This window comes from Pyrgilauda ruficollis, unplaced genomic scaffold (genome assembly GCF_017590135.1).
Source record: "Pyrgilauda ruficollis isolate IOZ18807 unplaced genomic scaffold, ASM1759013v1 scaffold170, whole genome shotgun sequence".
In the NCBI taxonomy this organism is placed as follows: domain Eukaryota; kingdom Metazoa; phylum Chordata; class Aves; order Passeriformes; family Passeridae; genus Pyrgilauda; species Pyrgilauda ruficollis.
The window spans coordinates 691,413-707,112 of NW_024515876.1; the positions used below are offsets into that span (position 1 = coordinate 691,413).

Sequence of the window (15,700 nt, forward strand, 5' to 3'; positions counted from 1 at the left end):
TGAGATAGCAGGATGCAATTTGATTGTGGCAGGGAAAAAACAACTGCTTTAATAAACTCCATCAGGAGCAGGAGTCTGTACCACCAAACACACACAGATCCAGAACCTCCACAACAGCTGCATGGAAAGTGGTATTAGGATCTAAACTCTGCTTTCCACCCACCACATGCAGAACACTTGTACCATTTAACTGGGTGGATAAGGGTAACTCCTAATCTTCGATGAAAAAATATAGGCAGCAATTAATTAAAAAAAAAACAAACGGCCATTTTGAGAATTAAAACTTTTATTAGTGTATTCACATATTAGGCAAATGCAACACGCATGAAGCTTATCTCTTAGGTCCACAAGTTCTACCAATACATTAGTCTACTGGTAAAACTAGCACAAACTGGTAACTGCTTTGCCAATTTTTGAAAGGTGTCTGGCCCATTTTCTCAAGGCTTGATTTTTGGTATTGCTTCTATGCCCTAGTCATTATGGCATAAAAATATCCATCACTATCATCAATTCAGTCAAGTGATTAAAAGCTGTAACACTGGCCACATTTTTGTTCTCAAAGCTAAGTTATCACTAGCTGTACTTACAAAGTACAGAACTAGTGTAATTGATGAAACAATGGAAAAAAACAGACAAAGGCAATCCTGCTACTGCCACAATAACAAAAGAATGACAGACAGCTAGATCACAAGATTGTTAGTAAGATGTGTATTTTTCAAGTCAGAATAACCCTTCTATACAGTTTCCCAACCCAGCCCCAACCCAGACTTATTTGTAGAATATATTTCAGAATATTTTTAATATGGTGCAGCTGTAGTGTCCAAGGGTTCACAATAACATGCACTGTTACAAAGAACCTAGAAGTCCTCCTTTGCTGGTCATACCTCAGCAACCACTATTCTAGAGGTTTTGCAGAAGCAACTACTTTTAATAACAAGGCCCATTATGACATAATGAATGCGTATGATCTGGTGTGTAAGTAAACTATAAAAGCGACTCAGATAAGAAATTTAAATTCTGTTACTGAAATATGTTAAGAAGCTGCATCTATTTAAAACCTAAACAAAGAGTCTAGCTTACCCTGGGAAATAATTTTTCAAGGTATACGGCTTTGAAAACTAAACCCCATTATTCTTAGTGACATATGAAAAAATGAAAAAAAAAAACACATGATAGGGGGTAAGACTTATTAAATGAAAAAAAAAATACAGATGTAAGGGGTAAGCCAATAATCTTGTGCACTTAATCCAATATCCAAAGCCATGGTAAATTCTCAGTCCATGAGAAAAAAATCACTCATTTCAATGATCCAAGGTACAAAAAAGTCCCAAATTACACCACTGCCGGCAATACTGCTGGCAACAGATGCATCAACTCAAATGGGTATCAAAAAGTAGACTGCTAGTGTGATGGACACTCAGAATTTATAATATGAATTCATTTTAGGCCCCATTAAGTAAATAAAGTATCTTAAGACTTCACAGATGAATCTCAAGACATTTCTTTCCCTTCCAATGGAGGGACTTTCTCTTTAAGAACACAGCAAAAAATTCAGCTTTTCTACAAGGAAAGTGTTTTTATGTTTAGGACAACTTGAAAACCTGCTTATATTAAAAAAATATAAAAGAATAAGGGAGCACAGTCTTGGAATTTCATGAGATACTTGCCCCAATCAAAAAACCAAAATTACTATTTATGGGAACTAAAATGTAGAACAGCACAATACTGTGATATTTGAGATCATGATACATTATCCGTATATATACTTAGCTATTCATGTTATTGATAACCATTAGGACACTCAATTATATACCCAATAAAAAACACCATTAAAGAGTCTTTAGAACTGTCCCTTCTTTCTGAAGAAGGCTTTTCTATACACTAAATTTTCATCTAGTATCAGAGTATAGGAAACAGAATCCACAAGGTGCTTTAACTGATGAGACCTCAAGTGCTGTTTTTTCTTTTTTCTTTTCCTTTCTTTTTTTTTTCTTTTTCTTTTTTTTTTTTTTTTTTTCTTTTTCTTTTTTTTTTTTTTTTTTTTTTTTTCCTTTTTAAAAATCCTTTTTAGATAGTAAACAGTTCATGGGGACCACACACAAATACTACGACAGACGAGCTGTTATATTAAGTCTGTTGACTGGACTCGATTTTTAGCCCACTGGTGACAGAGGAGAGTTTTAGGACATGCTGGAGCAGCGAACTGAAGGGGAGCCCATCTGAGTCAATACTTTGTCCAGCCACTGTAGAGGCCCGTTCAGGTGAAGCTCAATCCAGCAAGGAGTGCTTGTTACCGTCTGCCGCCTGGAAAACAAAGAACAGGGAAAAGTCACTCCATGGGGTTGGTGTCACCAGGTTTTGGTAGCAGAGGAGACTTCTGTCAGAAGCTGCCACAAGCTTCCTTCATGTCTGGCAGAGATATCCTTTGGCAGCTCTGAAGATGGACATCCTGCTGGTCAAGGCTGGGCCACTTAGGAATGGTGATGCCTCCGGGATAACAGAGTTAAGAAAAAAATTAGGTTTTTGCCCAGTTTTAATTGTGGGCACAGAAGAGCAGGGGTGAGAACAAGTGAGAGGAACAACTCTGCAGACACAAAGGGCAGTGGAGGAGGGGCAGGAGCTGCTCCAGGTGCCAGAGCTGAGATTCCCCTGCAGCCCATGGAGGGCACCAGGGTTGCAGAGATGCACCTGCAGCCCCTGGAGGAGCCCACACCAGAGCAGGGGATGCCTGAGAGCCTGTGGGAGACCTGTGGAGAGGGGAGATGCTGGAGCAGCCTGTCCTTGAAGGACTGCACCCCATGGAAGAGTGATCCACATTGCAGCAGTTCATGGAGAATTGTTGCCCATGGGATGGACTCACACTGGAGAAGTTCATGTAAAACTGTCTCCTGTGGGAGAGACCCCACACTGGAGCAGGGGGAGGACTCTGACTTCTGTCCCTGAGCAGTGGAAGGAACAACACCTGAAGAACTGACAAGGACACACATTCCTACCTCCCTTTGCAGCTGGGGGAGAAGGTAGAGCTGGCAAGGGGTGAAAGTGTTTTAGGTCTTATTTTACTGCTCATTACCTTGCTCTGGTTGTGTTAGCAATAATTCATTCAATAACTCTGATTCAAGCCTGTTTTTCCCAAATGGTATTTGGTGAGGGTCTCTCTTGGTCATTATCTCATTACTATTTTGCTCTACTTTCTCTCCCCAGTCCAGCTGTGGACAGGAGTGAGAGAGCTACTTTGGTAGCTGCCTGGAATCTAGCCAGAGTCAACCCACTACAGCCAGAAAGCAGGTTCAGCTGCCACAAAATTCTGCATCATATGATTAAATATGTTTCCATCCATATCTAGTACACAGCGATTGAAATCTGTAACCATTACCATAACTGTTACTAAACTTTTTCCAGAAAAAAAAAAAAAGTCCCAGAACTCCACTTCACATATGTAAGACAAATCAATAATTACATGCTTGTCCATAATACATGAAGAATATTTCATCCTGGAGAATAATAACACAAGCATTTTCTTCAAGTGCCACACACTAAGAGCCTTACTTCTAAAAAGAAGTTTAGAAGCAAAGGTTGTCCAGGTGATGCAGTGCTCACACCACAAACAACTGTGTGCAGCTGTATCTCAACCTTTCAAGGGTCTGCATGTATAACTGGATTTGAGTTTTGTAGACAACTACTGAGAAATATGGAATAGAAACCCTTGGCTCTGCATGTATAACTGGATTAGAGTTTTGTAGACAACTACTGAGAAATATGGAATAGAAACCCTTGGCTCTGCACTGTCAGTGTGGAAAACACCACAGTGCTATGGTGATCATAAGCTCTGGCTTTTTGGAGTTAACTACATGATAAATTTACAAGGAAATTGGTAGATGTCAGAAACACTGTATCAAAACACAGTGTGTGGTTATACTGAGTTAACTGATGGTATCTCAAAGGAACACCAAACTTTATCTCTGATTTCCTGTAATCTTACACTTCTACATGTGTTTTGTACTACAACATCCTCACACAAACAACTGAAGCAGAAATTGGGTTTCCCTTGTCTTTTATACTAACTTGCCTATAATTTTCCGCAATAGAAGCCTTTATTTAAACACCATATAGCAAATTTCAGTAAAGCTGAAGGACTGACAACCATAAAAGCTTTATTCTCTCTCCCATGTACCTTTGTTTCCCCGATCTGTTATTCAAACATCTTCCTTCTCATCTCCAAAGTAAAGAAATCAGTATTGGACAAAACAAACTCTGCCTGAGAAATCCTATTTCACTGTACCCTCTCTAGGCATGGGAGTTTTCCCTAACCAGACTGGCAAGACTATGGTTGCTAAGCCAGTTTTTCATAGTAATTCCAGCTATCCCAAGATTCAAAGGCAGCAGATTAGTCAGACACAAACTGAGCTCCTTCGTTTTTACTGTTGGCACTGCAGGCCTTTGCTTCAAGGAAATCTGTTTATATAAACAGAGGAACTGAAAAGGCAGAAAGATTAAGACACTGAAGATTGATTTCAAAAGTTTCACATTTTCTAGAAGACAGCAGCTGGGGTCTGTGCTCTTTCAGCACTCTACAAAACAGTTATCTTAGCCCCAAATGCCTATGCCATAACAAAGTGATACAACAGAAAAACAAATCTAAACCACAGGAAATATAGTTCCATTTACTCTTGAATCCTCTCCCAAAGAAGGAAGTTCATTGTTCCACCACTGCCAACTCTCCTGCAATGTGTTTCACAACACAATTCCTCAAAATTTTACAACTGGTTCTGTTCAACAATCCTCCCTTTGCACCACGCTGGTAAAAACTGGTAAAATAGTGACAGTCACTGGGCAACTACCTTAAAGCTAAAAACTCAGCTTCTTCAACCCAAAGATTTCCAGTTCAAAGATTACTAATTACCCCTGCTGATCTTTCTTTAGAAGATGATCCTGGACCTGGATAGTTCCTGTGCTAACATGAACATTTGACTGGTGATCAGAACTTCCACCATGCCCAATTTGGGCCAACATGTAAACAAAGCAAAAAGCTTTGTTAGGTATTGTGTCTACCAAGCCTATAAAACATATCACCTTGCTGTACCTGCACATTTATGCACATATGCTTAAAATGCAAGTAATGCTTTGCCTTTGCCTAAAACTGTTCTAAGAGAAATGGTTTTTTCACAAAATAATGAAGCACAGATGTTTTAACAAGTGATGGGGTTTACAGTGTTTCCTGATCCATTTCAACAAGTCAGGCTATATTAACTTAAATTCAAGGTTGTGTCATTGCAGCCACCTCTTCTTGCTCTAATCCCAACTGCAGCATATTTACAAGCTTTGTGTATCAGTAATTTATTAGCATCATCTTAAAGAGAGGTGCAAAGAAATTAGTTCAGTATGAGTCAGTAACCAGTTTTTGTGCTGTTTTGGCAGTGCTACCACTGCAGCTTTTTCAATCCTATGGTCTACAAACAGTTTATAGACCAACCACCAACATTCTCTCTACTAAGAACTTTAACAAAAGCCTCCTCACAGTTTTAAACCAGCACTTACACTCACTTCAAAATGCCTCTATATAATCTGACTGATTAAGCCTTTCTTCTGCTCAGATTTGAATGTTGTATTTAATTATGCTTAAGTGTATACATACTCCTTCAGAGCCAATCCAATAGCTCTTTAAACCTGAGCCAGATTTTTTTCTTGTGCACCTCTTCCTAACAAAGAGGTACCAATTTATTCCATTACTCAAATTTCTCATTTCATCTCATTAGACTACTACAAAATTGGCTTCATTTAGCTGAGAAACCTCCCCCACATACTGACACTGCTATTTACATGTATGTATTTCAAGAGCAGATAAAGGAATCAACCCAGATGGAGCCTACACACCATTATTCAATTTCAGAAATTATATGGCTTTTAAAAAATCATTATGTATTGCATTAGGGTATTGACATGTCAGACTTCATTTTTCAGTGGACAGTTTCTAGAGAGGTTTAAGATATTTGTTTAAAACCACAGGTCTAGCTCTCCAAAATAATGAAATCTTTAGAACTTGCTCAGTTAGAAGTCAATTCCTTTTGTTCTTGAATTTCCATACTGCATTAAAAACAGGCACTGTCCTCAACTACCACTCTTCATTTGTGCTAATAGAGAACACAATTGGAATCCATTCAAAAGCAGATAGAATGCTATTTCTTTCCACTCAAAGAACTGTTTTTAGAAGTTTTACTACATAAACACAGTCATCTTACTCCTGCAAAGCTTTTTCCAGCGCAAGTTCCAAAATATTTGCCATCCCTTAGACGCTCTCCAGCTATTCCATTCTGCAAGAGGCACTGCAAGTCTCCGTTGGGCATCACCAACCCCATCCTGCACCACAGCCTAAGGCACTCATGCTACATGCAGAACAGGACAGAGACAGTTGCAAGTCTAACACACAGCACATAATCTCACAGCACAAACTGTGGAACTCTGAGATGATGGCATGGATTTCACCACAACGTGCAAGCCAGCAGGACTGAGGAAGGGAAAGGAACTTTGACGACATTCCTTGCTCAACAGTTGGCTTCAATGCAACACTAAAATCAGTTTATGGACTTTGCAACTTAGCAGTTCCATAGCTGAGGGGGTGAAAAAAGGAAAATATGGGTTCAATTTGCAGACAGCACTTCCACAATAGCAGCAAGAAGTGTGTATGTATGGCTTTCAAGACAGACAGAAATGGCATACTAGTGAAAGAACAAAAACTATTAACTCTAAATTTAAGAACAAAGAAGGTTTTTTTCTTACCTGTATTCAGCCCCCCATCCTTTAACAAAGCTCATTCTTATGGTACACATTCTAGTAAGCTGATAAACTGCTTCAAAGCCCTGATTCACAGATTGAGCCAGAAGAGCAGCAAATTCTTGGTTATTGAAGATTTTTAGATTGCATCCTATAAAGAGTCAAAAAGGTACAGTCAGTGAATACACTTGCATTTGCTACACAGAAGCCTGAATCTATGAAGGAATTACAAAAAAGGAAAGCAAACGTCTTTAAGTGAGCACATGCACTGGGTATTTTCCCACGAGACCTCTGGTAGGCCACTAACCTGGAGGAATTTTGCACACAGTTGCAGGATGCCAGCCGTATCTTTGATTGCAGTTGGGGCTCTGAACGAAGATCGCGCTATCACTCAGGCACTCGGCAAAAACTTCTCCGCCAATGTAATACAGACGCACTCCCCTGCCTGTAGTAAAATCCAAAGGAACTCTAGTTATGGTATGACACAAGCAGATTAGGGAACAAGGGGGTTTATTTTTCAGAGAAGGCCAAGGTTTTTCTTTACAACACAAACAGAAATCAATTACCTACACAACCTCACTGCTGACAGCTGTAGAAGGGGCAGAACACGATTAAATTGCATTTTTCTTCCATGAATGTGCAATATATGAAGGAAAAGCAGAATAATTTTTGGTCGAAAGTGAAAGAGCCTTTTCCAGCCATATAATGGCTTGTAACCAAATCCAAGCTCAGAAGCAGTGTTCATAAAAACAGAATTAAAACTTGTGCTAATATTAAAGCATTGTATGTGAAGCAGCACAGGCCACTATGGTAAAAAGAGAAAACACAAGATCACCACTGCAACACTCTCTGCTTACATACACCCACACTATTTCACAACCCACTGCATACCCCTGTGCTGCTTTAACAAAAACAATATGACTTCATTTAGCCCTATTACAAAAAAAAAAAAAAAAAAAAAAAAAAACAAAAAAAAAAAAAAAAAAAAAAAACCCCCAAAAACCTGAAAAAAAAAAAATCTCAATTTTCCACCTTTAAACTGTTACTTTGTTCTGTCTCTCTGAGTGGAAAACAAATCTGCATGGTGTATTTCTAGCAGAAAGTAAATAATGTGCAATTGATCTCCCAGAGAGAACTATTTATAATTAACAGATACTTTAGAGGCCACAGTTTCCATTCGCCTTTTTAGTTAAAACCATTTTTCAAACAAAATGTAAGCTCCCTCTATTAAAGAGTAAGAGCTCATGACATTTTTTGCTTTTCCTCATCATTGATCATTTTGACCAGTCAGCACAGGCACAGCCTGGGTTTCTGCACATCTAAAATTTTATTAGACAAGCATTTGGATTTGGCATTTGGACTTGGCATAAAAGGAGTCAGTTCTACAGAAGAGGTTGAAAATTTACTGCAAATAAAAACAAACAAAAAAAACCAAAAAACAAAAACAAAAACAAAAAAAATTTAAAAAACCCCACAAACTTGTAAATGTTGCTAATGAAAGTATCCAGACCAAAAAAAATAAGGTAGTTTACTGAAGAACCCAAAGTCAAGACACTGCATTGTGGAAAACAACATTTTTGATTAACCATTACAGAGAAAACCCTAATCACATCAAAACAATGGGTCTGCAATAGCAGCTTTTCCCATTTCAGAAAAGAATTCAGAATTTCATCTATCAGTGTCCGTTCTGCATTTTATAAACTAGAATAAACTAAGCAACATGGGAATATTTGGTAATTAAAGCTTAGATTTCAATTACAAGCAATTCTGAATATAAATGCTGCCCAGGGCAGAGTGGCCCACTGAGGATGCCAGGAGCCACAAATCTGCCCCCTGGGATGCTTTGGTGCACCATCATTTTCCAGAAGGCAAGAACAGCAATGTGAGCCACAGGAGTGCCACACAGTAGAGTGGCTTCCTCCTGTGCTGCCCTGAGCGTGACAGCTGTGTGACTGCAGCTGCCACCAGCTATGGGGCTACTGAGTGAGGAAAAGCAGCTCCTTTCAGCTCCAGCCATCACTACCTCTCTTCCCAGTTCAAACTGGCTTCAGCAGCAGAAGCTGCTATGTTTCTCCCTAATTTCAGAAGCAGTGACTCTGTGTCTTTCCACTTCTGTTCTCAGCCAGAGAGACCAAACTATCCTTGACAAGCCCTGAGAGATACGGCTGATGGCTGGCTGCACAAGGGTGAAAGGAACCCAACACACATCCTACCTGGGTCATTGCAGGTAATTTAACCGACAAAATGAAATTAAATAGTTAAAAGATCAGAGATCTTTACCTATATGTCGCCTTGTCATTTCCACTGTAGCATTTCTGTTTACATTGGAAAGCAGACCTAGACAAAATCGCTCTGAATTTGATGGATCTGTAAAGCCATCTACAGTCAGGGAAGGCTGAGACGCATGGAAGGTTTCTCCCACTCTTTGATTCAACTCATAATATGCTATTGAACACCAAAACGCAGGCTCCGAGTAAGTAACTGGTTGCAAGTCTAAAAAAAAATTTTAAAAACCAAACTTAACACAGATTTTGAGGCTGAAAGTAGATTGATCTACCCTGCTATTTATCTCTCCCAGAAATGACAGCAGTAGCCTCCTCAAACTACTCAAACTATATTTTGCTTGCTGTCCTTTTTACCTACTTCAGTAAATAGAATGGAATTCAATCTTCCACACAAGGGAAGGAGGAGGGGAAGAAGGGATGATCTAATCTGACCACAGCTCATTTAGTTCAGTACTTGCATTTTGCTCAGCAAAATGATTAAGCTAATGGTGCTCTGAGCGCCAGACATTGAGACATTCCTGTTGCCTTTTCTGTAGCTTGCAAATATTTTGGCAGCATTAAAGAAAAGATTAAACTATCAAACACTGAAGAAAAATGAAAAAAAAAAAATAACATGAAAATCATGTTCTTTTGTATTACAATGTTTCTTTAGATAAAGGTAGTTCTAAGCTACTTTATTGTCCCCTACTAGAGAATCTTCCCTGTGTATCTTCAGTTTTTTTCTTCACTGCTTCCCCTTTACCTACCCTAATTACTTACTCAGCGTTCTGCATTTTCCTGTCACATCCTGTCATCATTCCTTAAACAAACCCATGGCAATCTGATCTTCCTGTGGCACTTATACAGACACACAACAACAGCACTGGATCAAAGCAGGTGGGCTACTAATCTGGGAGCAACAACTGTGCTGTGGTTACAGGTGAAACAGCACATGAGAAGAGCAGCAGAACACACACACAAGGGAGACAGCAAGTCTGGGCAGCATTACAGAGAGGCAAACATCCTTTTAAACTATTCATTTTATAAATGCTGTTCCTGCACACACAGAGATATCACTCTTTCTCTTTGCTACAAGCTCAACAGGTACAGAACTAGAGTAATTGTTAAAAAGTGATTAACCCAGCCCCATTATGCTTAACATCACGAAGCCAACACAACAGTGACCTCTTAATATAGCTCTTAATTTCTTACAGCACATTTTCACTTTTAAAGTAATTACATATATAATGAAGAGTCACTACACATGGAGAAATAATTGTAAGTATTTCCAGCTTACCCAGGCTATGATTAACTGGAGAAAGACTACTAGGAGACAGCTCTGCTGGAGATCCTGTTGAAGCAAGACAGACAGGTTTCAGAGCAAATGGTTTTTCTTATTTCAGATCAGTAGGCATAACCATTATCTACATCAGGTTTTCACTGAAGTTTTTCAGAGCAAGGAATCTCAGTTTTCTGCAATATCATACACTTACTCTGAATTAGGATTTCATTCAATCTTCCAGACTTCTGGGTACCCACCCCTCCTTGTAAAGACTCAATTAACTTAGCATTGTATTTGGCAGAACTCTGCCAGTTCGTGCACACTCTCAACCTTATTTATGCACTTCTCCAGTAAGAAGGTAGTGACTTCCCAAATTCAGTAAAAAAACAGGTAAGAAAGAGCTGATGAGACAAGCAAGACATTGCCTCTCTGTTCTCACAGGAAAAGGTTTATCTTGGAAAAGACCTTCCAGTATCTGAAGGGAGCCTTCAGGAAAGTTGGAAAGGGACTGTTTACAAGAGCAGGTAGTGACAGGACAAGAGGGAAAGGCTTCAAACTGAAAGAGGAGAGATTTAGATTAGATATTGGGAAAAAAAATCTTTATGCTGAGGATGGTGAGGCCCTGGCACTGGTTTCCCAGAGAAGCTGTGACTGCTCCGTACCTGGAAGTGTCCAAGGCCAGGCTGGACAGGGCTGGGAGCAACATGGGGTAGTGGAAGGTGTCCCTGGTGGAAAGAGACGGTCTCTAAGGTCCCTTTTATCCCAAACCATTCTATAGTTTATGATTCTATGATTGCCAGAAAAGAGCAAGCTAGATTTCCTCATTTGAGGAAATAATTCTTTCCCAGAAGGAGGAATTTAAACACTCATAAAAACATGAACTCTCCAACACAATTTGCACACAATGTGGCAAAATACAGAAAGGCTTTCACAGAAACATTCCTACAGTGACTGCTGATGTCAGGCTGTTTTAATTAAGGTATTTATTGTCACATAATGGGAAAATATTGCAGTTCTTACAGAAACTGGTGCAGCGGATTCCAACTTACTGAAAATGGTTGCTAACATTAGCTAACCAAGCACACTCAAGTCTGCCAACACACAGCAGGAGGTTCTAACCCAGCACATTAACTGTGCTTTGTCCAAGTCTAAGGTCAACCACATTATCTAGAAACCCTTACATACAAAGGCACAATGTGCCACAGAATATTCCACAAAAGAATTAATTTGAAACATGGCAGAAGTGGTAAGTTTGTCAGAGTTAGAGACTGGTTCTCAGAACACAGACTGTCTATACCTTGTTTAGGCCAACAGACGTTGTGCTTCAGTGAACCTATTTTCCGGGGAATGGTAGAAACCAATTAGCTATTCAGATCTATTTTAAGGGTTTCTGGAGAAGTCTTAATTAGACCTGGATGCTTCTGTTACAGAACAAATGTAATACACTTAATATGTCACAGAATGTTTTAAGAGCATTTCCCTGGGAAAAAACTGTTTTGTTCATTAAAGACTGAAAGTGGTATTTTAGGCATAAAACACCAGGTTTTACAGAGGAAAACTGCAATCATCTTTTGGGTTGAATTCATGCTCCTATGCAGAGGGATCACAGCTAGCAATACAAAGTCTTGAAAGTGATGAAAAATAAATGTTACCTGTATCCATGCTTTGGTTCAGCTGCTGGTCACTTGTTTCTCCATCTTCACTGATATATCCTGGAGGAGGTGTTTCTTATTAAAAAAAAAAGAAAAATCAACCAATTTGTAAAATGACTTGGCAAACTTCTGTAAGATCTAAGTCTTGTGCATTTTGTCATGACATCTTCACGAGCTCTGTTACACCTACCTGAACACTGAATGTCATTTTGCTGGCCCTTTTTCCTTACAGTAGGACTTCAAACATGTTACCTGCCTTATTGGTATGTAAAATGTATCTTCTTTTGTATGTCAGTCAGTTGCTGAAATACATTATATAAATACCAGAATCCTTGTTTGTTCTGTTTAAGACAAGATGCTGTCACTACAACGAGTAACAATTTTGCAATTGTGATCAACAGCTTTCATATTTAGTAGAAGTACAAATGAAAAAAACCATCTGGTGATTTCCACAAAAAAATAATGTGAGCTGTCTTTATGTAGGATAACCATCAGATCAGATACCCTCCCACACCTTACTGAAGTTGTTAGATTTAAAGGTTGTTTTTCAGTTCAGTCCCCAAATATGTATTTCTTCCATACACAACAGCTGATTTGACTCATTTATAACTATATTAACTTAGAACACTGCACAAGTTCTGTTATTATTACTACTAATACTTCTAAGCTCTATTAAAATTATCATGTACTCTTTTAACTAGCTTTCTTTAAAGATAGAATTTCACAGACCAAAGGAAATTCACTACCAACTTTGAAGCATTCTGATACCAGAAACTGTGCCCAATTCCTCAGAAATATCTTCAAAACCCAGGAGAGTATGCATGTTTCTTTTCTCCACTCATAATGTTCTTTGTAATCCAGATAATGAGTTAACCAACTGCCTTTCAGGAAATAATTTTCTTTGAACTGGGCAAATGTCTTTTCCTACATACTGTAGGCAAAACCTGTGTTTCTCTGGTGAAAGTGTTTGAAGCTAACTATCTCTACAATCACCTTAGAATTGTCTCTGAAACTTCCAGAGGTTAAACAACTTTAATTGCATTATTACCAAACAGTAGAAATTTAAAGATAAAGCTTTTTTGTTTAAGAAATAAAATAAAGTTATAACAAGCGCCATGTCTGAGATGTACTGCATATTGTGAGATCAGAAGGAAACCAGTGAGAGGAAACTAGATTAAGTCAGTTGATTAAATGAACTGAGAGAATTTTATCTTTGATTCATTCTGTGTGCTAAATATAGACATGACAGAATTCAAGTGAAAATTTAAAAGGACAATTAAAGAAAATCTTCACTAGTAAGAAATATGTTAACAAAAACCATATCCATTTTAAAGATTTTTACAGTATTCACTGTGATTAAAGGGACTCCACCCTTCTCCAAATCATTAGCTATAGCTAAGCCCACAGCTGTGGCAAAAGGTCAATACACATTTCCAATCCAACCCATGACTCCTGTTTCCAGTTGCTAATCTAGGCTCTTTGGCACAGATGATTTTCCATGTCTAGTCTCTGCCCAAACAGAGATTTACTCTACCTAGTACTATTAGCAGTTTAGGGCCAGAGGTTGAGCACCACACAGCTGGAAATGAACACTCAGGTGGGGCACCAAAAATTTGCAGCAGAGCTTGAGTGCTGCCAGAAGTGTGGATGATGCAGCTCAGCCCACCCAGAACCTGAACTGGAACATGCAGCTCGCAAAGGCCACCCTGCACCTCCGCGACCACCGAGCTCTCTTGCAGATCAAGTGCTGAGACCGGTCTGGGGAACAAAGTTACCAGATGCGAGCCTGCCCTACAGCTGAAGGAAATGGTGCTCTGAAGAAGGCTGTCAAGGCACACAGGGCTTATCAGAACCCAGCCAAGCATTCCAGATTAAGTCAGCAAGGTCAAATAAAGTAAGATATCACAATACCCAGCTGGAAAGTTAGTGTTCTCAGGAATGGAATGGGTATAGTCATCCAGAGGCGGCAGCTCCGTTAGGATCTCAGTGTGCCGCGGCACGAGCACGGGAGGCAAGACTGGAAAGGCAAAATTCAAAAATCACTGGTAATCAAAATACACAATTTTGTGAGCTAAAATGAAAAAAATCTAATTTATTTAAGACTTTCTTCAGATGTTTTGAAATCTTCTGAAACCCAGCACTGCTAGTAGTACATTTGCACAGCTAGTTACTGCAAGAGATAGGATTCCTGAGATGCTTAAATAAGACTATTCCACATTAGCAAAGGTAAATCAACTTTTTTGTCCTATCCAGTCTGAATTGCATCTGGCCAGCTGGAAACTGCTAGCAGTCCTGGAAATGTTTATAAACACATATGTAAAGATTTTTCAGTAATTTTACTATTAAAAACTTTCAAGGATATGATCTCAAAAAGAATCTTGTACTTCTATCAAGAGAGGACATCACCTTTCTCTTGTTTTTCATTTAAAACATTACGCTGAATAAACACAAACAGACGCTGACACAGAAAGTCAGAAGCAGTCCTCCTACCTGGCGTCTCCACTCTCTGGTAGTGGTAAGGGTTTACACATACTTCATCCTTTTTAAGATTAAAAGCATATTCACAGTTTTCAATTGCTTTAAGTTCATGGTGACTGTGAAGATCTGGCCAACGCCACAAACGACAGTAAATAACATGCGGCAATCCTTTACGATGAGATACCTGTAGACGGCCATCGAGAGATCTGGAGGGAAAAGATGTTACAAAGTTTTTACAGACTGCATGCTCTTAGCCACTTAAGCAAGAGTGCACACACATGGGATGGGTAGTTTATTCATTCTCAGAATTCAGTGGATTGATACTGCTAGTGACATTTATACTCTTGTTGAAAAGCTTCAAATGTGATAAAAATGATCATATCAGTAGTCTCTTAACTTGTATTTGAGTTGCTCTAATCATTGGCAGTTAAATTTAGAATTCATTAAAAGCCACTTTACCTCCAACCAAGTATTTAGGATGATTGCTTCATATATTTTTTTAAATGCAGAAGAGAGTTGTTAAAAAAAAAATCACACACTTAATGGTCCCTTCCACTACTAATCCTCAAAGCTTTGCTGTGGCATAGATGCTTTATGGCTTTAAGTTTAAGAATTCCCACAGGACTGCAAATAAGCCTATAAGCAGTCAGCTGCCCAAGTGATCCACATGGCAGTATAACTGCAATGCAAAAAGCATGAATGCACATCTTTTAAGGACTGTACAGTTTATCTTCTTGACTTCATCTGCCTTACTACCAGCTGAAATAATTTTGCTAGTTTTAAGACAGACTGCATATGCTTACACAAATGCAGATGTTTATGATTGTTATGGGATGGGAGACAAACCTCAATACAGAAATCAAGTAATGTGACATGAAAAAATAAAGACCCTGTTTAGAATTTGCCTGCCATTAACTACTGAAGAATTTACAAACAATTCTTTAGTAGCTCATATCTGAGCCAATTAGCAAGATTTAACTAAAAGCTTGTGGCATACAAAGCAGTTTAAACACTTTGTAAGATTAGGTCTAAAGAATTAAGTTTTCCAATTTTGTTAATATAAATACCAAATCACATTAGAGCTTGCATTTAACAAGTCTTCCCATTCTTTCAATAGCACTGGCATGAAAAAGGAGTAATAGTAGAATTAAGAGTTTCATTGGTCAAAACATCAGCTGTGAACACACTGATTTCTACACTGGCAAGGAAATACTTCAAAATGCTGTACCATGAGAGGCCTAGGAATCATTTTAGTC

General features: G+C 38.8%; 1 protein-coding gene across 1 annotated transcript; it reads right to left on the reverse strand.

Moving 5' to 3' along the window:
- Positions 1-268: 268 nt before the first annotated feature.
- Positions 269-12,037, reverse strand: SMAD2 (SMAD family member 2). Its single transcript, XM_041464130.1, has 6 exons — positions 11,967-12,037; positions 10,330-10,383; positions 9,049-9,261; positions 7,076-7,213; positions 6,775-6,919; positions 269-2,304 (listed from the first exon to the last, which is right to left on the reverse strand). Exons 1-6 carry the CDS (start codon positions 11,974-11,976, stop codon positions 2,181-2,183), a joined length of 684 nt encoding a protein of 227 aa, XP_041320064.1. The 5' UTR covers positions 11,977-12,037; the 3' UTR covers positions 269-2,180.
- Between the last annotated feature and the right edge of the window lie 3,663 nt (positions 12,038-15,700).

Bases quoted from the DNA above. Each gene is read 5' to 3' on its own strand.
- SMAD2 (XM_041464130.1), bottom strand. The intron at 7,214-9,048 runs GTAAAGATCTCT...ATTTTACTACAG, and splicing joins AATGACAAGGCGACATATAG to GCAGGGGAGTGCGTCTGTAT. The intron at 6,920-7,075 runs GTTAGTGGCCTA...GACTCTTTATAG, and splicing joins TGTGTGCAAAATTCCTCCAG to GATGCAATCTAAAAATCTTC.